The sequence below is a fragment of the Phyllostomus discolor genome, chromosome 2, assembly GCF_004126475.2.
Source record: "Phyllostomus discolor isolate MPI-MPIP mPhyDis1 chromosome 2, mPhyDis1.pri.v3, whole genome shotgun sequence".
Lineage (NCBI taxonomy): Eukaryota > Metazoa > Chordata > Mammalia > Chiroptera > Phyllostomidae > Phyllostomus > Phyllostomus discolor.
Window position 1 is genome coordinate 154,914,218 of NC_040904.2, and position 23,767 is coordinate 154,937,984.

At 37.4% G+C, this 23,767-nt stretch overlaps 2 protein-coding genes across 2 annotated transcripts in view; both read right to left on the reverse strand.

The window, feature by feature from the left end:
* TBK1 (TANK binding kinase 1) overlaps positions 1–16,871 on the reverse strand; it is a 54,068-nt gene extending 37,197 nt beyond the window's left edge. Inside the window, 5 exon segments of the mRNA XM_028532431.2 lie at positions 1,914–2,095; positions 5,831–5,960; positions 9,456–9,596; positions 14,017–14,135; positions 16,746–16,871. Coding sequence (XP_028388232.1) covers positions 1,914–2,095; positions 5,831–5,960; positions 9,456–9,596; positions 14,017–14,103 — 540 coding nt within the window. The 5' untranslated portion in view covers positions 14,104–14,135; positions 16,746–16,871.
* Positions 16,872–19,252: 2,381 nt separating this feature from the next.
* XPOT (exportin for tRNA) overlaps positions 19,253–23,767 on the reverse strand; it is a 41,892-nt gene continuing 37,377 nt past the window's right edge. The window contains exons 24-25 of the mRNA XM_028531677.2: positions 22,690–22,746; positions 19,253–20,301 (exon numbers count right to left, since the gene is read on the reverse strand). Coding sequence (XP_028387478.1) covers positions 20,275–20,301; positions 22,690–22,746 — 84 coding nt within the window. The 3' untranslated portion in view covers positions 19,253–20,274. The remainder of the gene's footprint in view (positions 20,302–22,689; positions 22,747–23,767) is intronic.

A 23,767-nucleotide genomic window follows, 5' to 3' on the forward strand; every position in this document is an offset into this window, starting at 1 on the left:
TTTTAAAATCACATCAGTGATACAACTGCCATTTGTGATGTGTGACTCACTAACACAACATGCAAGTCATCACGGCACTTGCACTGGAAATGATATTACTTATAGGTGCCAGCTTCTGATAATATGTTTGGCACTGAAGTGATTCCTGAACTGCTACATATTAAATACCTATGATTTTATTATATTTTCCTTTATCTTATTATTAAGATATTATGCTATTCTTTTAATTAGGTATGCAGGTTGATTATATTATCTAAAAACTTCATTTCAAGATACTAAAAGGAACACTGCAAAACACAGGGTTGACAACGCAGGGCTGAAACTACCAGCCTGTATGATCTAGCTGGCCTCTGCTTCCTTTTCCAATTCCAACTCCTACCACCTGCCCCTTCACTCACCAAGTTCTGGCCGAACTGCTATCCTTTCTGTTTCTCAAACATCCAGAGTCATTACTGTTTCAAGGCTTTTGCAGTTGCTGTTCCCTCTGCTTATAATGCTCTTCTCCCAAATCTCTCTGGCTTGCTTCTTTTTACCATTTAAGTGTCACTTCATTTAGTATTGAAGAGGCTCTCCTTAGCTATCTTTCTCCTGCTAGTTACTTTTATCTTACTATTCTATCATCTTCTCACCACTTCAATTATTTGAATTTATCCTACTTACCTGTTTAATATACTTACTAACTATCTATTTTCTCTACTAGTGTAAGGGTTCCATAAGAGCAGGAATCACAAGTCTGGTAAATAGTAGACACTTCATAAATATCTGCTGAATAACTATAATCCATTTTAGGTGCTCTTATCAAAAGATTATCGAAATATAAGTACAAATTAATTGGGGTTATATATTGATAGAAGAATGACTTAAGACACCTTAATTCATACTGGCCTTAGAATAATCTGAATAAGAGCTATAGGGTTGGCCAGACTTTCACTCTTAGTAAAATTACAATAGCAGAATCTGAATGGAAAAAGTCATAGAATCTAAGCCTTTTAATACAAACTTCAGAGCCATGAATGATTAGTGATAACTACAATAATGCATATTATAAACTTCCTGATGTAACAAGTGTCCTTTTTTAAGAACATTTTCTTAAAAAAAGTTTTTTCTTTTTAAAAAAGATTTTATTTATTTTTAGAGAGGGGGGAGAGGGAGAGAAAGAGAGGAAGAGAAACACTGATGTGACAGAGAAACAACCATTAGTTGCCCCTTGTGTATGCCCAGTCTGGGGCCTAAACCCACAACTTGGGCATGTGCACTGGCTGAGCTTCAGTCGGTGACCATCTGCTTCGTGCAACAACACCCAACGGAGCCACACTGGTTAGGGCAAGAGTATTTTCTTAAGTGTTCAAATGTTTGAACACAAACCCACTTATATAAACCATTTCAACTACAGAGCTTTCCTAGCTTTCTAAAAGAATTTCATGTTAGATCTTTTCAAAGGCATTTCATTTTTTATGTGTGCTTCTAAAAATGGTCCTCTGTCTTTCAATAACTAGTGTCCCTGAATAGAATCTTCTGTTTCAGAATTCTAACGAATTTTGCTCCACAGGGAATATGATTATAACAAGCTTATAATATATTAGCTATTCTGATCTAAAAAAGGGAGCCTTAACCACCTAGATGCTCCTGCAATGAACAGACAGCTTTTTCTTTTACTACAGATCCATAGCATTAGCAACATTAAAGAATTTAACAGTGTTATAAAACTTATAAAAATTTTTAACCAGCAAAATGGCAAGCCCCTTAGAAACAAATGTCTATTAATAATTCCCTCATTACACCCTATATTCATTAGAATAGAAAATTTAATCTTTGTCATAAAAATTACCTAAAATTGTATGGTTAATTGGATGACCAATTACCCATATTTACAATACATCCAGCTTCTTTAGATAACGTTATGTATCACTTACCAAATATTCTTCTGTGCCATATAAAGAAACAAACTGCTCATCATCTTCTAATTCTCTAGCTGCACCAAAATCTGTGAGTTTGTACACAGACTGTCCGTCTTCCCCTATAACACGCATGATATTTCCTGGCTTGATATCGCGATGCACTATGCCATTCTCTCGGAGATGATTCATGCCACCCACTTCAACAATAAATATATAACAAAGAAAATAATAATGTAGGTGTCTATCTGTTCATGTCAAATTCACTAATGTAATTCATTCATATTCACTCAATATAAGTTTTTTCATAAGTTAGCCCCAAGTCATTTTAATCAAAGAACTGATGCTATAAATATTTTGTATCTCATGTTTGAGCCATAAAAAGCTTTAGAATGATAAGGATAAATATAATTTAAGGAAAAGTGCAATCTCCCTTAAGTACTACCAGAAAAATGGTAAAAAAATAGTCTTAAGCATATGACTTCCTGAATTACTGCTGGGTACATACATGTGGGCAACTTGCCTAAATTTATGAATAGAGATTCCCTGCACAGCAAAAGAAACCATCAACAAAACAAAAAGGCAACCAACAGAATAGGAGAAGATATTTGCAAACAATACCTCCAACTGAGGGGCCATCATCCAAAATATATAAAAAACTCGTAAAACTCAACAACCAAAAAACAATCTGACTGAAAAATAGGCAGAGGACCTGAACACACACTTTTCTCAAGAAGGCACACAAATGGCCAATAGATCTATGAAAAGATGCTTCACTTCACTAGCTATAAGGGAACTGCAAATCAAAACCACAAAGAAATGCCACCTCACACCTGTTAGAATGGCTATTATCAGTAAGACAAAAAATGATTAGTATTGGAAAGGATGTGGAGAAAGGGAACGTTCTCACACTGCTCACGGGAATGTAAATTAGTATAGTCGCTATGGAAAACAGTATAAAGGTTTCTCAAAAAATTAAGAATAGAGTTACCTTATGATCCAGCAATCCCTCTTCTGGGTATGTACCTCCCAAATTCGAAAACACTTATTCATAAAGATAATATGTACCCCTATGTTCATTCTAGCATTACTCCCCATAGTTAAGACATGGAAATGACCCATGTCCTTGACAGATGATTGGATAAAGAAGCAGTGATACATACGAGGTCTGTCCAGAAGGTATCCAGCCATGTAATATGAAAAACAGAGACACTGAAGAAGACACAAGATACAAGAAACACTGTACATAGGACAATGATGCCTCAGTCCTCTCTTCACAGTAGGCACCTTGGATCCTCACACAGTTCTCCAAATTGCCATTAGCTGCCCTGTAGTACTCTCCTGAATCTCATCCACAGTCTGAAATCTCTTCCGCTTCCAAGGTGATTTTAGTTTTGGGAAAAGCCAGAAGTCACAGGGCACCAAATCTGGGCTGTAGGGTAGCCTAGTCACCTGGGTGACTTGATGTTTCACCAAAAAGCTCTGCATGAGATGGAATGCGTGAGCTGGTGCATTGTTGTGATGAAGCTGCCAATCAGCAAGTTGCCCATAGCTGTGGCCTCCTGAATCACTAGAATGGTTTCCATGGAGGAATGCTCAAGCTTAACACAAAATCTGATGCAGATTCATTACCCTACTCACTCAGTCCTTTTGAATGTGATGGCCACACAGTACACATGCTTGCTCAACGGGATCTACTGCCCCTAATGACAAGTGCAGTGAAGTTGTCATTGTTCACACATGTGCATTCGAGTTTTCACTCTCCTTGGCTGCCAGGTTACATCAATGTTGCTCAAACCATTATTGTTAATATTAACGACGGCTGGACTTTTTCTGGACAGACTTCATATAAACAATGGAATGTTACTCAGACACATAAAAATGATGAAATACTGCCATCTGTTACAACATGGATAGATCTTGAGAGTACCATGCTAAGTGAAATAAGATGGAAAAGGACAAGAGCCGTAAGATTTCACTCACAGGTGGGATATAAAACAGAAATTAATGTACAAACTTAAAAACACAGAAAACAGAAGGTTGGTTACCAAAGGGGAAGGGAGGTAAAGAAAGGATGAAGAGCGTAAAGAGGGTCAAATATTTGGTGACAAAAGGAGACTAGACTGGGTGGTAAGCACACCAGCAATATACACACGATGGCCTACAGAACTGTACAGCTGAAACCTATTTAATGTTATTAACAAGTTATCCCAATAAGTTAAAAAAAATAAAAACAAAAGAACAGAGATTCCTAAGAATGATATTGATCTTTCACTACAGTTTCACATTTCTTTACCTTGGGGAAAAAATTCCACAAGAAAGTAAACTGGACTCACTACATAAAATAGTATAAAGGTAATAGAAAGAGGGAGAGTATCACACTTGTATCCACAAAAATATATTTCTCATATGCTTTTCTAAAAAAGTCATTTTCTTTTTCTTTTTTTTCAAGTGTAAAGGTGGCTACACTGCTGAAATTAAACTGTTCTGGCTGACAAGTAGTGTCACTGAGTGATAGTTCAAAATATTCGACAGCTGGTAGATGAACGTCCAAATACAATGTATGTAAATAAGTTTAGTGGTATCCACATTTAATTATGAAAACTCAGGGCTACCAGTGCACTTAGGAATGCACCAATGATCTATAACTTCTATTTGATTAAACAGGCTGTAACATATTATTTCTTTTTATCCTCACCTAAATGTTCTCAACACTGCTTTCAATGTCAAGTTCAAGAGTTCCTACTAACCTTACACCTTCTTTATCTCCGGGCTTTTCCCATTCCTCAAATATTGATTCATTTCTTTCCAAAAAGCTATTATTCCTTTTGATTGCCATATTCTTATTTTTTTAAATAATAGCTTTATTAAGATAAAATTCACACATCATAAAATTCATCCTTTTAAGATATATAATTCAATGGTTTTTAATATAGTTACAGTCACAGTGTACAACCATCACCACTAGTTTTAGAACATTTTCATTATGCCAAAAAGAAATCCCAAAACCATTAGAAGTCACTCCTCAACTCTGCCTTGCCTTCAAACCCATGGCAACCACTAATGCTTTCTGTCTCTATGGATTTGCCTGTGCTGGACTTTTCACATAAACAAAATCATGTAAATATTGTGGCCTTCTGTGTCTGGCTTCTTTCACTTAGCATAATTTTTCAAGGTGCATCACATTACAGCACATATCTCTACTGCATTTCCTTTTAGGAACAAATATTCCATTGAATGGATATACCACATTTTGTTTATCTAGTCATCAGTTGGTAGACACTTGGGCTGTTTCCATTTTTCGGCTATTATAAAAGCTGGTGTACAAGTTTTTCTGTGGATGTATTTTTAATTCTTTTAGGTAAATACCTAGCAATGGAATTGTTAAGTCACATGGTAATTCTATGTTCAGCCTTTCCAGGAACTGCTGGACAGTTCCATTTTACAATCCCAGCAGTTTGTGAGGGTCCCAACTTCTCAACACCCTCACCAGCATTTATTTTATGTTGTCTTTCCGGTTTTAGCCAACTTAGCAGTTTTGAAGTGGTATCTCTTTGTTGTTTTGATTTTCATTTCTGTAATGACTAATGATCGTTAGTACCTTTTTATGTGCTTATCTGACTTTTGTGTATCACCTTTGGTAAAATGTCTATCAAATCTTTCACCCATTTTTAAATTCAATTATTTGACTTTTTATTGTTGAGCTGTCAGGATAAAAACTTCTTATCAGACATATAATTTGTAAATATTTTCTCTTGATACAAGTCTAGTTTATCTATTTTTTCCTTTCCACACTGTGCTTTTGGTGTCATATCTACGAAAGTGTGGCATAAAGGTCTTTGATTCTGAATGCAAAGAAATTACTTTTAGAAACTCTTAGGTCATTAAATTATATAAACAAATATACATAAAATCATATAAATAAAGAAACATACCCACATCTCGCAAAACAATTAAAAATTCAGACTCTGGTAGTCCATAGGCATTAGATGGCTCTTCTAAAACAGTGTATAGGCTTCCGCATGGACAAAACTCCATAATAAGTACTTTATGTCTTGTTGTTGTCTGGAAAAAATAAATCACTGATTGGGATTCAATATAATAAATAAGTTGTTATTATATGACAGCACTCACTCTGGTTTCATTTAAATGTGGGATTTGCTATAGTGATGAAAGCACTTTCAACTGCTTTACCTGGGATTTATTAAATATGTTGACTGTACACATATAAGAATTAACATCTTCTAAATTTCTATTAAAACTGGATGTTTTTGAAGACAATCTAATCACAGTGAAAGCTGGCTAAATCTGAATTAATAAATTATTGTCAGAATATTAGCATAGTTCTTTAAGAATTATCTTTAATTTCTAATATATAATAGTACATTAAGGACATTAGCTCTTCTAAGAAATCTCTTAAAGCACTTGAAGTTTTTCTCATGAAGAATACTTTTACCTCGAGGATTGAAGTTCTAGACCTAAAAACAAACAGCTGGCAGGCTTACTGGGTGGTTCCTCTTGGAGCAAAGTTTAGTCTGTTCATTTGCATCTGAGCTGCTGATTTGTTTTAATCCTTGATTTTATTTTTTTTAAAAGATTTTATATATTTATGTTTTTAGACAGAAGGGAAGGAAGGGAGACAGAGACGGAGAGAATGTGTGGTTATGTCCTGTGTGCCCCCTACTGGGGACCTACTCAGAAACCCAGGCATGTGCCCTGACTGGGAATCAAACCAGTGACCCTCCTTCGGTTCGCAGGCCAGTGCTCAATCCATTGAGCCACACCAGCCAGGGCTGAACCTTGATTTTAACATACCATGAATTGTAAGGTACACCAATTTTAACAACAGCTTTATAGGGAAAAAATTTTACCTAATTACATATACACATTGATTATAAGATACATGTCATTTCAGAAACTTGAAAACATAAAAATGAGACTTAAAATCCAGTATTCATCTTCAATTTTTAGTCCATTCTTCTTTTATAAATTTTTCCTACATATCTCCAAAATACTGTCATAAAATATTTTTAATTTCTCTAGTACTGAGTAGTTATAAAATAGTTTTATTTATTCATAAAATAATTTTTTTTATTTTTCAATTACAGTTGACATACAATATTTAGTTCAGGTGTGCAACTCAGTGATTAGACTTTTACATAATTTATGAAGTGATAACCCTGATAAATCTAGTACCCATCTGACATAATACATAGTTATTACAATATTATTGACCATATCCCCTATGCTTTATTTTACATCCCCATGACTATTCTGTAACTACTAATTGTACTTCTTAATCCATTGTTTTTTTAGCCATTTTCCCAACTGTCCTCTCAACTGTCAAATGTCAAAATGTTCTCTGTATCAAGAGAGAAACAATTAAAAAAAAAAAGCCTTGTTTTTAAATAATGAATACATGCTGATTGTTGACAATTTGGAACATACTTATAATTCTAGCACCCCGAATCATTATATTAGTATTTTGTGTATTTTCTTTCAGTCTTTTATCTACATACTCACATTATAGATGCCTAACACTATCTCTGTTATCATAATGTATATACCAAGATCATACTACCCTAGCCAGGTGGCTCAGATGGTTGGAGTGTCGTCCTGTACACTAGAAGGTTGTGGGTTCGATCCCCAGTTAGGGTATGTATAGGAGGCAACCAACTGATGTTTCTGTCACACTGATGTTTCTCTCTTTCTCTCTCTCCACCTTCCTCTCCCTAAAATCAAAAACATACCCCTAGGTGAGATTTTTTTTTTAACTTTAAAAAAAAGATTTTATTTATTTATTTATTTTTAGAGAGGGGGTAGGGGAGGGAGAAAGAAAGGGAAAGAAACATCAATGTGTGGCTGCCTCTCACATGGCCCCCACTGGGGGCCTGGCCTGCAACCCAGGCATGTGCCCTGACTGGGAATCGAACTAGTGACCCTTTGGTTCACAGCCCATGCTCAATCCACTGAGCTACACCAGCCAGCCCTAGCTGAGGATTTTAAAAATTAAAAAAAATAAAAAATAAAAAAATCATACTGTATATGTATTTTAATTCTGATTTTCTAACATAACTATACATAAGCATGTTCCCAGGTGATTAAAATTCTAGTAAATATCTTTTTCTTCATTACTTCTTAACTACAGTGTAGTGCATAATTAATTGTACCCGGAAGAGGTCTGGTCTTTGCCCTTGGCTAATTACTAGGCCTCTGGAATCTCCTGTCTGCTACAAGCTTTGTCTGGGGACTTTGGCCATATGATGGCCCAACAACATGATTCATGGCGGGGGTTTTAGGTCATGCATATCCATTCCAACTTCCAGTGGAAATGGAGAATAAAGGTATTAGCCTGGACCTCTGGGAAGGGCTGGAGAGAAAAGGTCAGCCATGCAGGCAGAATGTGACTGAGCCCCATTAAAAATTCTGGATATAAAGGTTAAGGTGAGCTTCCAAAGTTGGCAATATTCTGTGCACACTGTCAATTCCAGGCAGCTAATGTGTTTCTGAGGACAAGGAAGATTCATGTTTGAAGCTCTCCCATACACCACCCTATGGGTCTCTTTGGCTAGTTCTAATTTATATTCTTTTGCTATACAAAACTTTAATTTTAAGTACAGTGCTTTCCTGAGTTCTGTGAGTCATTCAACAGCAACAAATTATCAAATCTGAGGATAGCCATGGGAAGCCCCGAATTTATAGCCAGCTGGTCTGAAGTAAAGGTAGTTCAGGGGACTCCAGACCTTGCAGCTCATGTCTGAATGAGCACAGTTGTGTGGGCACTGTTCTCACTGACCGCAGTTTGCCACACTCCCTTCAGCTGGTGCCAGAAGTCTTGAACAAACTTGGTAGTCTGGAGAGGTATGTTTTTAACCTTGAGTGTAGCTAACTCTGGGTAACTATCCATCACACATTCTAACCTATTTAACCATTTTAAAAATTATAAACAGAGCAGCACTGAAAATCTTTGTGCATAAAACTGTAATTTATATTTCTAATTATTTTTAAAAATCACTAAAAATAAAATGACTATTATAAGGAGTATAAACTGCCAAATTATTTTTCAAAAAGTGTGATTTTATTGATTATCCATATCTAAAGAGATTAAAAGATTTCTATTTCCATTATTTCTAGTTAATTATCCTAATGGTATCCTGTTTTCACTGTTTCCCCCTAAAATCAATTCTATCTTTTACAAATGCACTTCACATATTAATCCTCAGATTTCTAAGATTTATTCTTTTACAAAGCCACCTTTCTATTGTCTGACTTTCTCCTGCTCCTTTTAGAATTATGTCAATTTAATTTAATAGTTTCTTTTCTTTCTTTAGTAATACTGGTAATAATATTCTATACTCTTTATACTACTTTTTCTGATTCCATGATAATTTATTTCCATTGTTACAGCTATTCAACAATCTTTGAGTCTAGAATATTTAATTGTATGAGCTCTAATTTACACTATTAAAAAACCCAAGTACATAAATCATTGTTCGAGTATTTCTCCTAAATTATAACTACAATAAACATGACAAGATTAACTAAAACTTGACTACTTACCTCCTCTTCAATAGCAAATAATTTGACAATATTTTTGTGATTGAGTTTTTTTAACACTTCAAATTCTCTCATTTGAACATCTACTGGACGGAGGAAGCTTATGTTATTAAATACTTTGATAGCAAATAAGTCACCAGTTTTCTAAAAAAGAGAGAGAAAGGTTTATTTATTTGTGATATTATAAAGAAGATAAAAATGTACCATTATAACTAGCTATAGAAGAATCAGAGGCATAGAAACATGGAACAGACGACAGCTAGCTGTAAGAGGGGCAGGGGAGGTGGGGGCTGCTTGAAAGAAGGTGAAGGGATTAGCCATTGAACAAACAAGCATGACTCTGGAACACAGATGCTGGTGTGGGGATTGCCTAGGGGAGGGGTGCTAGGTACAGGGAGGGGCAAAGGGAAAAAATCAGGACAACTGTAATAGCATAAACAACAACAACAGAACTAGCTATAGCAAACTTGAATATTTTTAAGCATAGGTAATTTATACTAGGGCTCCTGACATTTTTTAAAGCTAAAATAAATCAATCAGCTGTTTGACATTTCTTTCAAATTGTATGCTTTGGAATGTAGGAAAGACTATTTTCTTTTATATTATAAAGCTTCCATTATGATATATGTGGCAAAGACAGGCATTTACCTGTCAAAAAATAAGAACTCTAATAGTACCACATGTGAAAGTACACTTTAGGTAAGAAATAGAAAGTGGAACTCACAAGAGTTTCTCCAGGGCTTAATAATTTTAAGGTAATCAGACTAGGAAAAGGGAGACAGAAAACTACAGTACACATGTGAAATTTTTTGTAAGAATCTTAAAGTAATGCAAGTAACCTGTATTTGTGTATGTGCATGTGGAAGGAGGGCTTGGAGAGTGAGGTTAAAGCAGACTGTCCTCACTGGACTGTACCACGGCTGCCAGGGGCTAGCTTTCTGCAACTTCACCTACGAGTAGGGAAGGCTGTTGATTCCCAGAGCATCTCTAGAAGACCAAAGATGTCCTTTTTAGGCCTATGCAGCACCCTGCTCTCATTCTCATTGCATACTACAGTAGATCGCACACAGAATTACAATACACAGCTCCAGTTGGGAGGGAATTATGTCAATTTAATGGAGGTACAAAATACATGCTGAATTTCAGGTAAACATTACATTCTCAAATTCTTCATGTTAACCCTTACTTTAAAGCTTTCTTTCAGATGCTCCTACCTCCTTCCCCTCATTCTTATCTGCAAACCTCTCCTTGGTGGTCAGTCCACATTCTTTTTTTTTTTTTTAATCATTGTTCAAGTACAGTTTTCTCCCTTTTACTCCCAATCCAGCCCACCCACCCAACCCTCCCCAAGTCCACATTCTTTAATATTACTTTCCCCCTAATTGAAGGCTGAACTTCCCTGGAGCAAGTGGAAAGATCATTTCCCCTTTGAGCTTGGGGTTCAAGCACCTGCTGCCTAAAGGTACCTCACTGTTGTCTCTCTGCTGGGCCCTCTGTGCTCTTCCTGCTTTGAAGCCCTCTCCACAGCTTTCTACACAGGTTCTTCGCTTACAGACACCACCCCCCTCCCCTCTGAACCTCATGATTTTTTTTCTTAGCACTGTTGAACTCCTTCACAGTCTTAGTCTTAAGATCACTTTTTGGAGACTGCCATCTATGTTCTGTGATGTGATGACGCCTCTCGCTCTCCCTCCTCCCACCAAATACACATTGGTATGTTTTTCCCAGAGGAAAAAGGGCCACCGATCATTCTCAGGCAATACCAAAACTGAACAACTGACATACATGTAGGTCAATTTCACTGTTTTTCCATTTGTTCAGCCAGGGTAAACACATTACCAAGACTACACTATCCAACAAAGCAGTGATTTTCAATCTTTTTCAACTCACAAGACACAAAAACTAATTGCTAAAATTCTGCAGCACACTAAAAACATTTTTTTTTTGCCAATCTGTGAATTTTGATTCATTCACACTGGACAGCTATCTTGTTGGCTATTGTCACTTTTATTTGACAGTCTAAGGGAGAAGAGGTCAGTGCCCCTGACTAAATGGTCAGCTATAGCATGCTTTAAAAATTCCTGCAGCACACTGGTTCAAAATCACAGCAACAGAGTGATTTTTCTTGAGGACACTCCTCTCAAACTTAGTCTAGATTAGGTGAGTCCTAACAGAGGCCTGAGCAGGGAAAATAATACAATATTGCAGTGTGCCCACTATGATCAAGGCCAGTATTTCCTAAATTTTTGTACTCTACATTATACCTGTTAGACTACTGGAATACATGTGAGAATAAACAATTTCCCTTTTATTCAACTGCATACATCATTCACTCTTTCTAAGACAAAACATATGTGAATGTTTACATATCTACATGTATACAGTAAGTTCTCATTTAATATCATCAATGGTTCTGTGACTTTAAGTGAAACAATGTATAAACCAATTTTACCATAGGCTAACTGTTATAAACAACCATTAAGTAAATTCCTGTAGCGTCTCATCAACAATGAAATGTGGTGACCTTGAGCAAAAACCACATTATTCAAGAACTTGCTGTATACACAAGTGCAGATCAACACATCCCTCCTATAATTCTCTTCCCTTTAACTTAGCCATGGCTATCACACACATATATACCCATCCATTGTGGCTAAAGGCAACCTGATGAAAAAGAGAAAGATTAAGCAGGTAATATAGCTTTAATAACAAACAGTAAATCCAGGGACCTGATCATTCTAAGCAATAACATAAAAGAGTTTAGCTACAATAATATGGTTAAAATCCTTAAACAATTATTAAGGGCAGGCAGAATTTTTTAGGTATAGTCCTAAACACTTGAAATTGATGTCACTGAAAACAAAGATGGTTTCTTAAAACACATCCCTGAGAAGATTATTATGGATGGAACACTAAACTGGCCCTTAGCAATCTTCTAAACTAATTCTTATGTTTCTCAAATCCTTATTTTAGGCTTTCAAACTATATTGGATAAAGTACATTTTTGTTTCCTTTGAAGAACTTTAGGTTGTCTTAAGTTAGTCTAATTTGTCCTCATTCATTCCTTCTTTCGTTCAGCATTTACAGATTGGCTAGTATAGGTATAGGCAGTTAGATGAAGGACACTGAGTATCTAATCTAAGAAAAGAAAGAGGACTGGAATATAAGAAATATTTTCTAGTGCCAAGAAGTCTCTATCACTTGATCAGTTTCCCGTTTACATCCCTTCCAATGCCACCTTGCTACTAATCCCAGAACTCTTTGTGGGCAAGAAATGCACATTATCTGTATTTATAGTCACTAGGTCCACCACAGTGTCTGACATATCAAGCAATTATTAAAGTTGGTTAAGTCAATGTGGCTCACAGGAAGACAGTCAGGTGTATTCTCAACACCAAATCCCATGTTGCCACTTGTTTTCTCTTTTTGGCACAAGGCATAAAACAAAAACAATTCCTAGAGCAGACATATCTACAATTGGTCACAATGGATTTCATTAAGGAACCAGAGACCACAAGGAACTTGATTGAGAATCCAGAACTTGTGGACAAGTCTGGAATCAGAGGGAAAAAAGCTAAGTGTCCCTATGCCACTTCTGATTCATTCTCCATAAGCCATAAAGACCGTTTTTAGTCACATTCTCTCCCCAGGAGAGGAAATAGCTCCTCCAATACGAGTGCTTATCTCACAGTCACTGACAGAACTGACTGACTGATCATCTCATGGCTATAGAAAGATGGGAGAAAACTCCTCCTTACCAAAATGTTTAAAGCTCCTGTTTCTAAAAATAAGAATTTAGGAGGCTCTGAACAGCATTTACTCAAAACAAATTCACAGTGGTGAAAAACTGATGATTATTTGTACTATGAAAGGATTTTAAACTCCATTATTCTTCCAGCTCCTTTCTCAGAATTAGAAACTTTAATGATCTCAAATACCTTCCTTTTAAATTTTAATTATCTTTCATTTTATTCTTGAATATAGAATCTGACACAAAGTTTGTTTTTTTTTTTTTGGTTCCAGAAGTGCCTCTGGGATTAGCCCTTTTATTTGATTCTCACTTCCAGTAACAACTTCTAATTACTTCATATAAAGGTAGAGCCTTTTAAACCTGGGCTCCTTGTTGATAATCTCATTTTACTATAATCTATCTTGTTGTTTTACTGTGGGGCATGAAGCCTTAGTACAGTGTATCAGAATGTGCATGGGTTTCCCTACAAACTAAAGATCTGCTTCCCCCTAATATCCCCATTTCATGTACCTGCTACACTGCACTAAGTGAGCGAGATCACTCACAACTAACTGCAGGAGGGCTAGGTCAGGGAAAGAATCAAAAGGCACAACCCATCTTCCCTAGTTCCTTCTTTCAACCAAACTCGTTTTTCTCTGTCACCACTGAGTAGATAGCACTGTCTCTGATGTAAGCTATACCTTAAAAAACCCCACAAAAATAGGTACTCTTTAAGAGTATATAAAAAGCAAAGTCTCATATTTTACTGCAAGTGTGCTTCCCAGAAGAGTACATATAAAATGATTAAGAGCCTTCAGTTTTGTCTGTACCAACCTTGTGTCTTCCACGAAAGACATTTGCAGTAGCTCCTTGGCCTAAAATATCAGATAAAAGCCACAGATGATTAGAAGTGCTCTGCATCTCGGCTTGGTTAGGTGATCCTCTTTGTTATACTAAGAGAAAAGAAAAAAAAATGTGCATGTTTGTTTTAAGGGACTAATACATTTTAGAAACCAATGTTAGCTACTGTTACTCTCAAATAAGATCATCCATTCTTTTATAGCTAAATTGAGGTATATAAAAAGTCCAAAGTAAAAAAAACTAAGCTTCCAGTTATATTAAATGCTGTGTGGACTCTGAATAACATTAATCAAAGACACCTTATATATTTAATTTAATTTACTTATCAGAAGGCTGAAAAAAACCCTATTTCCATCCTAATTTTATCTTTGTCAATGAGAGTGACACTGGCCACCTCTTCTCTCAAATGTTTTGAAAAATTAATCAAAGATAAGTTATACTTAAAGTGTTTCAGAATAAAGTAATAATGTAGAATATAACAGAATATATTAAAAATTACTTCATTTCCTTCAAAAGCCAGGCAACACTAATGAAAACAACCACCGCTGCCACTGTATAACATTTCCTGTAACTCAAAATTTCATTTACAGAGTCTGACAATCACAATGGAAAGGTGCAAAATTATTATTCCTGAAAGGTTTCTAATGCTTCTGAAATTAATTTAAGGGTAGTTTCTCCGACCTCCAATTATATAAATACAAAACACGTCAAATGTGTATTACTAAGTCTTAAAAATAAGCAAGGGGAAGCTACGCATGTATTGGGGCAGGAAGTATATGGAAAATCTGTTCCTTCTGCTCAGTTTTGCTGAGAACTTAAAACTGCTCTAAAAAGTGAAGTCTTTTTTTAAAAAAAGCATTACCCTATTTGATACTGCCCTATAATACTGAAAAGCTATACAATACTAAACATATTTGAGTTCTATGTTGGGATGAAAATGAGATATGCTAAATACATAAACACTGGTCTCATCAAGCCACCTTAAACCTGCTGTAATGTCAGATCAAAACACAGCATAATATGCCTCTGTAGTAAGTTAGAATGACTAGGTTGCCAGTGATGAATTAATGACCCGCAATATTCCAAGCAGAACCAGGAATTTAAAGAATGGCCAGGGGTCTAAATTTCAGCAATCTTTCATATACTGAGATATATTTATGTAATTTTATCAGCCATCTAATTCAGATAAGGGAATTCATACCACAATTTATTGTAAATGAACAATATAAATAAGATTTTCTTTTCACAAATAAGAAATACACATTTGTCAGTTAGTGAGGTAATAAACTTCTCAAATATTTTCGAGTAATGAAAAGTCTTCCCTAATTAACTTTGTTATCTGAGATGACTGTAAGTGGCAAATAGTATGATCCGTATTTATAACATCATAGGTACCTATTTGTACCTAGTGGGTAATATAAAACACATTTATCAGCTAAGATATCTGCTCTCTGTATGCAGATATAAACCTACAGTTTTACAATGATCTGGGGAAATGTCTTTTGAAACTATCTTCCAAACCCCCCAATAACTGCAAGGTAAAATGTGACTCAGCACATGTGCAAAGTGCTTGCTGTAGAAGTCACCCCAAATTCCGACACACTAGAGGCTGGCACTCGACATGTATGTTATGCTGACCCTGCCAAGTCTACTTCCTTGTACTATCCAAAACGAAACCACTTGTTCATAAATGAATAGGCAGATAGAAAAAGTTTCCGGATTTCCAAACGACTACTGTGTGAATCATTTGTTGAAGAAGTATTATATTCAGCGTTCTTGAGTGAAAAAGGCCGGTCTTTGGCTATGCGTTTCTCAATTACTGGGTAGAACTACGTTTGAGGCCATTTACTGAAAACACCTGGGAAGCGGATTGGAAAACAAACGTACAAGCCATCTCCCCACAGGAAACGCTTTGGGAACTTGTAAGATCCATTACATGTGCATATATTAAAAACGTCTTCAGCTTCTAGCTTCCCGTGAGCCAACCCCTTCTGTTTATCACCACTAAAACCTTAATGAAACGTCTTTTTAATCTGAAAAAAAAAATCAACCTACTTAAAAACTGCGATCTTGCCCTGGCCGGGAACTTAGTTGTTTAGAGCATCCTCCCCATAGCCAAGGTTGTGATCCCGGTCAGGACACACACAAGAAGCAATCAATAGATGCATAAATAAATGGAACAATGAATCCATGTTTCTCTTTCTCCCCACCTTTCTAAATCAACAAGTAAAAATAAATAAATAAAAACTGTCGATTTTGTCAACACTTGGAAATTTGGAGTACAAACCGGCCAATCTAACTGCCAGGAAAAAGGGCCCAACGTTTCTCCCGGGCGGCCAGGGCCCAGACTCAGTCACCAACACATCCTCCTTCTTCGTGTCCAGAGTCGCTAGACCCGGGAGGGCCTGGTCAAAGGATCGGGAGTCCAGATGCAAGGGACGGAGCCCGCGCAACCATCCCACCCGGCTTCGGACGACCCAGACACCCTAGGGGCCGGGTGTCCGCCTAGCCAGGGTGCAGGGAGGACTCGGCCTCGGGTCGTGAGGGGATCCTGGGGTCGCTCACCCTGCCCCGCCCCCGCTCTGACTCAGCATGCCAACTTCCCACAGAGAGCGGGAACACTCCGCGCGGGCCTGTGCGGGGCTCGGCTGCCCCGGCCCTATGCGATGTCCAACCTTCCAGCCGCATCCGCCCCCACTCACCGCGCGGGATAGCCTTCGCACCGCCGCCAGCCGGCTCCCGCGGCCTCGTTGAGCCTCTGGGCACTTCCGGCTTCCCGAGTCCTATTCGGGAGCCACGTGACCGACAGTCGACAGTCGTCGCACGCTGGTGCGCGTGCGCGTGCGCACGCCCAAAGGCCCGGCCTCCGCCCTTGCCCCCGAAGTTCCAGCGGCGGTGAGCTCGCTGGTGCTTCGTAGCGAGCGAGCGGTGGGGAAGGTGGGGGTGTCCTTAGTCAGACTTGGTCTACACTCTCTCTGCTAGATGCTTCCCACCCACTGTCGTCCTCCTTACCCTGAGGGTGAAGCCAGGGTGCCCTGCGCAATGAGCACAAGGTTCCGATATTCGTACCTGCAAATCTCGCCCAGTCCCGGAGAGCCGAAGTGTCCGAAGTGTCGAGTGTGGCGACGGTGGGGAAGAAAAAGAACTCAAATCACTGGCGTGCCAAGTGCTGGACACGTGGGGGTTTCTCACTGGGAAATATAGTCTGAAGGGACAGATTTGTGTTTTAAAGCCCTCGTTGGCTGCAGTGAAGCTAGATGATCACTTAGGAATATTAACACGTAAAAGTCTTAACGTAAATAAGCTCACTAATTCCCTCCTTCAAGCGGTATTTTGGAAAATGACAGTATTGGAGAGATTAAGGATTAAAATCAGGTCCAGCAGCATTCGTGCCGCCAAGATCTCAGGCAGCTAGCCATCTAGGCTTATTCTAGGCTGATCCCTTTTGCCAACTGGCAGCACTGCAGCCGTCTCAAAGAAGGAGAGGCCATAGACTACCGCTGATCTAGAGCCTCCCAGATGAGAACTTCAGCAACCGGCAATGAAATGGGAAACCTCGGTGGAGTGGTTAATTAAGAGCAGTGGCTTTTGAATGGAACAGACCTGGGGTCAACTGTTCCAACTCTAGCTGCACTGCCAAATACTGAACTTCAAACATGTTTTTCTGTTGTTTTGTCGTTTACTTAAGTCTGTTATATGCATAATGGCGGTGACAAAAGCCCACTGTAATGCATTGTTACAAAGGAAGTTACTTTATTAGACTTTTAAACAATGTTTAAGTGATGGAATCATTCTAACAACAAACAAATCTATTCACTGCTTATAATTCCAACCAGTTTTCCCATGTCTAACTCCAAGGTCCTGTCAAAGTTCCTTACAACAGTAAAGCCCACAGCTCAAAGCTTATGAGAGAAATGATTAGCTGAGCCCAAGGCATTTTTTAACGTATTTTCCACGTAATTGATACACATTGAAATACCAGCATTTTCTTAAAGGTAAGCCACTTAAGAACCAATTTGAGTTAGCATTTACTTTAAGATTTAACTAACCTGTTAGGCACAGAACTAAACCAGGCATCGTAAAACCCTGGTGGTTACATAGTCAAGTCACACATCCCTAAGGTTTTTTTGCTTCGATGTTATCTCACCTGTTAACAGCTGAGATTCACCGAATTATTTGGGTGCTTGCTTTTGGAGCTGAAGACAATACAAATAAGGTAATTCACGATGGAAGTTTCCTAATTGCTATGGTAATCCATAATGCTCTGGGCAACTTCAGGGAATGAAGATAGAAATTATACATGATCACAGAACATGAAGTTTAATTTCTATTACACCCTTAATGTCCATGTCTTGATTTCTCTTAGCTCTGAACACATGTGAATCTTTTGAAAGGCTTTGAAGAGCAAGGAGGGGAAGGAGCAGGTATCTCCTTCACATATGTGCAATTAACAACCCAGTAACCATAGCTAATATCAGGCCTTTGTGTGCAGGTGCTATAATAAGCTCTTTTCACGTTTAACTTCTTAAATTCTTAGTTATGAGGTAGCTACCATTATTTCTCCTATTTTGCAGATGGGGAAACTGTGGAGGGAGAAGTTAATTTGCTTAAGGTTCCAAAACCAGTTACTGGTGGAATTGTTTTTTGAACCTACTTAATCAGGATCCTGAGACTGTTCGCTTGCCCGCTATGCTATGCTATGCTATGCTATGCTACTCATTAGTATACTTTGGACAATTAGTACTACTGCAATAGCATAATTATCTCCCCCACAGGACAGGGGAACTTATCAACAAAACCATCAGCTTTCACTCATCTATTTTTTAAAAACATCGTTATCAAAGTTTTATATTCCACTGACCTAGTTTTACAATTAACTGTCAACTTAGTTTAGTACCTTTATTCTATGATGTAAGGAAAACATTTAAAATCTCTTCTGCAATTAACCCCAGAAGATTTATGCTCACAATTATTTATTATTTTTAAAAAATATTTATTTTTAGAGGAAGGAGGAGGGAGAAAGAAAGGGATATGTACACAATTTAGAATACAGTTTTAGGAAGTTTATACACTCCTGAAGCCTGTCCATGAAACCCCTAGGGGCCATATTGGTTAAAGGGGCCAAAGGTTAAAAAAAATAACCACCCAACCCTCCCCTACAATCTTACTTAGACTTTTAGAATTTAAACTTAAGTGACTATAGTAATTGTGCTACTCAGTGTTGTCCCTCTTAATTTCACAATACTACTACTGATACTAGTGTTTCTCCTCTTGCTTTCTTGCAGTCATGAATAAAAATGAGAGAAGACAGGGGAAGGTCTTCTAGTAATTAAATGGGCAGCGCCTATTTTAAATACCATAAACACATCGGTATACTGTGCCCTAAATAGATCCAATAACAGAGGTAGAACATATTGGACTTTTAATTCTATCAACGAATTCACACAGGCTTTTTCTAGACCATTTTTAAAAAGATCTATTTAATAGAACTAAGTTGCACATAACCTTTTAGGAGCATAATACAATTAAATAAATCATCTGTAAGCTTATATGTGCAATCCTTTAAATGGGAAATTAGGAAAGGTAAGACAAAAAACTAAGGCTACAGTATGTATAATAATTCCCAAAAAGACTTGGTAAATTCACTATGTAAAATTTATTTTTTATAAAAAAAAATGTATAACACCGGCACCTACTCTTAAATCAGTTAATTTACGAAACCATTCTCTTTTGTAGAATACATATTGGCATCAAAACATTGTAAAGAAATGTCATGGCTATCTACAAAAAAGTAGTTTTGATCTTTGTAGTTCCCCCATAGTTTGAGTCTGCACACATAAAAGAAAAATTAAATTCTCAAACATTTTATATTCATTCAGCAATTTTAAAAAAGTACACTGTTTTCCCACTACGGTCTTTAAGAGGACTTAAAGTTTCAAATAAAAATAAAAAGGTACTAGGATAACTCTGCTGAATCGTTTAACAGCATTTTTACATAAAACAATTTGAATTGGCATGCAAGCCACTTCTCGTTGCCACATACCTGTACTTAGGGAAAATTACACACATTTTACAGAAAAATCCCAATACATACACATACTGCAATAAGCTCAAAGCCAAGTTAAAAAGAGCACTGTGAATGGCACATAAAACCTGCTTCTTTATAAATTATTAACTGGAATTTCTGATCACAAATCCTGATTATGAAGTAGGCACAGGGAGATCCAATTCCTAGGGCTTTGCTCTCTGGAAGAACATCTGCGAAGAAAGCATTAGCACAGTTAATACTGATGTCTGAAGCACCACCTTTCACTCGAAGAACGGCTCTATGTTACTGAGTGCCAGCTACTCTTTTGTAAAATCCAGCAGATATTTAAAACATCTCACATCATAAATCCATACATTAATACCAGTTAAGAGCTTTCTCTTTTGGACAGTTTGATAAAGTCTAGAGATAACTTATGCTGACAACACTCAGCTGAGAAACTGGTGAAAATATGGAACTGCTGCCGATGCCATGAGGTTCAAGTGGCCAGGGGAAAACACACTCCTGACACGTTTTGCTGATTGGCACATACCATCCAAGTTAATGCTGAGAGATTAAATTCTGAGGAATACACAAGTCAAAGCTACAGACAGCAGTTGTTATCCCTTAAGGGAATTTACTGTTTCATTATAAAAAAAATACTTTCAGCACTCGAGACTATGAACAAGTGCACAGGAGGCTGCTCAAGGCACTGGGCCAGTATTACACAGTATGGTCCACAGGTACATGTTAAGAGCACTAGAAAGAGTAAGCTGTAGGCTCATGAAGGGTAAGAACTATATTGATCACTGTATCCCCAGTAATAACAGATCTGACATGCACTTAACAACACACAGTCTACTGAGTAAGCGGGGAGAAAAGAATAGTCACTATGTGAGCAAAAGAAAGCCTTGTAAGGAGGTCATGCTTCAGGTAAGTCTAGAAGAATGGATAGAATTCATGAAGGGGTAGATTTACTAATAAGGCAGAATTTCTGAAGAACAGCAAGAATGGTAAAAGACCACTCCTGTGAGAGAAATTCAGAGATCACAGTGTAAGAAGAAAAAGTTCCTGAATGCCAAACTAAGAAACATGAATTTGTTTTTAGTCAACAACAGGCTTATGAAAACTATGAAAGAGGGGAATGAATTTCAGGGGACTGACTGTTCAATGTTTTTAAATAGACCTGATTGGCTAGAACAAGAGCAGTGGGATAACAAGCCTATACTAGAGACAGAAAGGAAGAGACAGCAAGTGGGTGAGTAGGAAGAATCAACAAGATCTGAGGATCAATCAGGTATGAATAGAACAGGCATAAAAGAAGGAACTTCATGTTTTCCAATTATCATTGACTTAATGCTATCACCATAGAGAAATTGGACTTTAGAGAAAGCTGTTTGGGTAAATTTATGTTTGTGGAGCATAAGCCTGCTACAATGTACATAGATCTGGTGTTACACATACCTCTAATAGAGAGTTATGATTTTTTAAGTCCTTCAATACAGTGTAATCGATCAGGTGTTTAATAGGCTACCATATAGACACTTTGCTTTTATGGAGAAATGGGAGTAGGAGAGTTCGGAATGTTAATTACATAAACAGTAACTCTCAACATTCTTCTCACAAAGTCTCTTGTCAGTTGAGGCTGACAAACTACCATAACAGGAAAAAACTGATAAGGGAAGAGATCAGAACCCAAGTCAAAGGACCTCACACTTGTTTACTCAGCAAAGCCCCTTGAATTATAAATTCTACTGAGTGCCTTGGGCAAAAGAACTAGGCAGCTGTTTATTAAATTACCTGCTACCAAGCCTTTTAACATTGTGCTTTCTCCTTAGATTTGTTGAATGAAGGTAATAAATACAAATAAAGAACAGTTCCTCATCCTGTCACGCTGTAATTTTATTTCCCGTCCACAAGCTCCTTGTGGGCAGGGAAAGTCACTCCTACTGGCATTTGCAGCAGGTGGCATGGTACCTGTCACATAAAAAGCAATCACGGAGTACTGAATGGCTGGCTCCTTAGGCAAAAGCAAGATAGTGCTGTCTCAAAAATTTTATTATTAATATGATACTAAATAAACATTTGGTACTTCCTCAAACTTGGAGGTTTTAAAAAATTCAGTGATTAAACAAATGTATAAAGAGCCTTGCAGGCCAAATATGTGAACTCTGCTTTTCGTCTGTTTCACAATTCAAAGTTTACGATTGGACAAAACCAAGTAACTCGTATTTCTGTTTCTATATTTTTAGCTCCTTCTTTTCAACCCAATATGGGCAACTGTTCTTAAGCATTGCTTGTTCTCGCAATGTTCTAGTCCCGATTTCATTAAGTCATGAAATTGTAAAAGAAAACTCCATTTTCATACCAAATGCTCAGGCACATACACATTCAGTGTTTTTAATTGTCTATGATTGTTCACTTCAAAGGAGTTTCACAGGAAGACTCTGAAGTATAACATCTATAACTACGGTTTCTTAGAAGCAGATTTTAGAGCAGAGAGATCCCAAAGTAATAGTTGGACAAACTATTGTATGACACAGTATCCTATGATATATACTCTCTCAGCTCTGAAACATTATCTAGTTATATGAAGATAGGTAAGTTTTCCAAATACCTACCTTTAAGTAGTTTTTAAAAACTTTAGCATCAGGCTGCTGAAGCGCTTGACAAAACTCCTTGGGGGCCAGAGGAAAGAAAAAAATTAATCTTTTCTATTAAATTCATAATTCACATGCACAGCACTGTTTTAAAATTGTGATAAAAAAGCCCCAGCTGGTGTAGCTCAATGGATTGAGTGTAGACTGTGAACCAAAGGGTCACTGGTTCCAGTCAGGGCACATGCCTGGGTTGTGGGCCAGGTCCCCAGTGGGGGCCAGGTGAGAAGCAGCCACACATTGATGTTTCTCTCCCTCTTTCTCTCTCTCCTCCCCTCTCTCTAAAAATAAATAAAATCCTTAAAAAAATAAAATTGTGATAGAAACATAAAACTGACCATCTTAACCCCTTTTATGTGCACAGGACCACAGCGTTAACTATATGCACACTGTTGTACAACTGGCGCTAGAATTTGCACATCTTGCAAAACTGAAACCAAGCCTGTTGAACAATTCCCCTTTCCCTCTCCCCAAAGCCCAGCCTCTGGCCACCACTATTCTACTTTGCTTTTAAGGGTATGACTATTTAGATACTTCATATAAGGGGAATTTTGTAGTATTTGTCTTTTTGTGACCCGCTCATTTCATTTAGCAGAATGATCTCAAAATTCATCCAAGTTGTAGCATATGACAGGATTTCCCTCTTTAAAAGCTGAATAATATTCCATTGTGTGTATATATCACATTTTATTATCCACTCATCTGTCAATGGACATTTTGCATTGCTTCGAATCTATTGTATTCATAATCTATCAAAATTAACCTGAAGAATTCCTCACCAAAAAAGTACAGTATTCTCAAATCTAATACTTGTCAGATAGGCAGCTTTCCCTTTTGAGAACAAGGCTCTCCTTGACAAGGCTGATTCATGTCTAAGCGGGAAAAACTACCTTACTATGGCTGTTCTCACCTAGTAGGGACCTGAGCAAAGCCAGACCAAACTAAAAAAAAAAAGTCTCCCCAAAAGAAATCTGCAAAACACGGTTTTTAGATTGTTAGAAGGTATCCAGAAAAGGAACAACTTGGGTGCCTTATCCTTCAT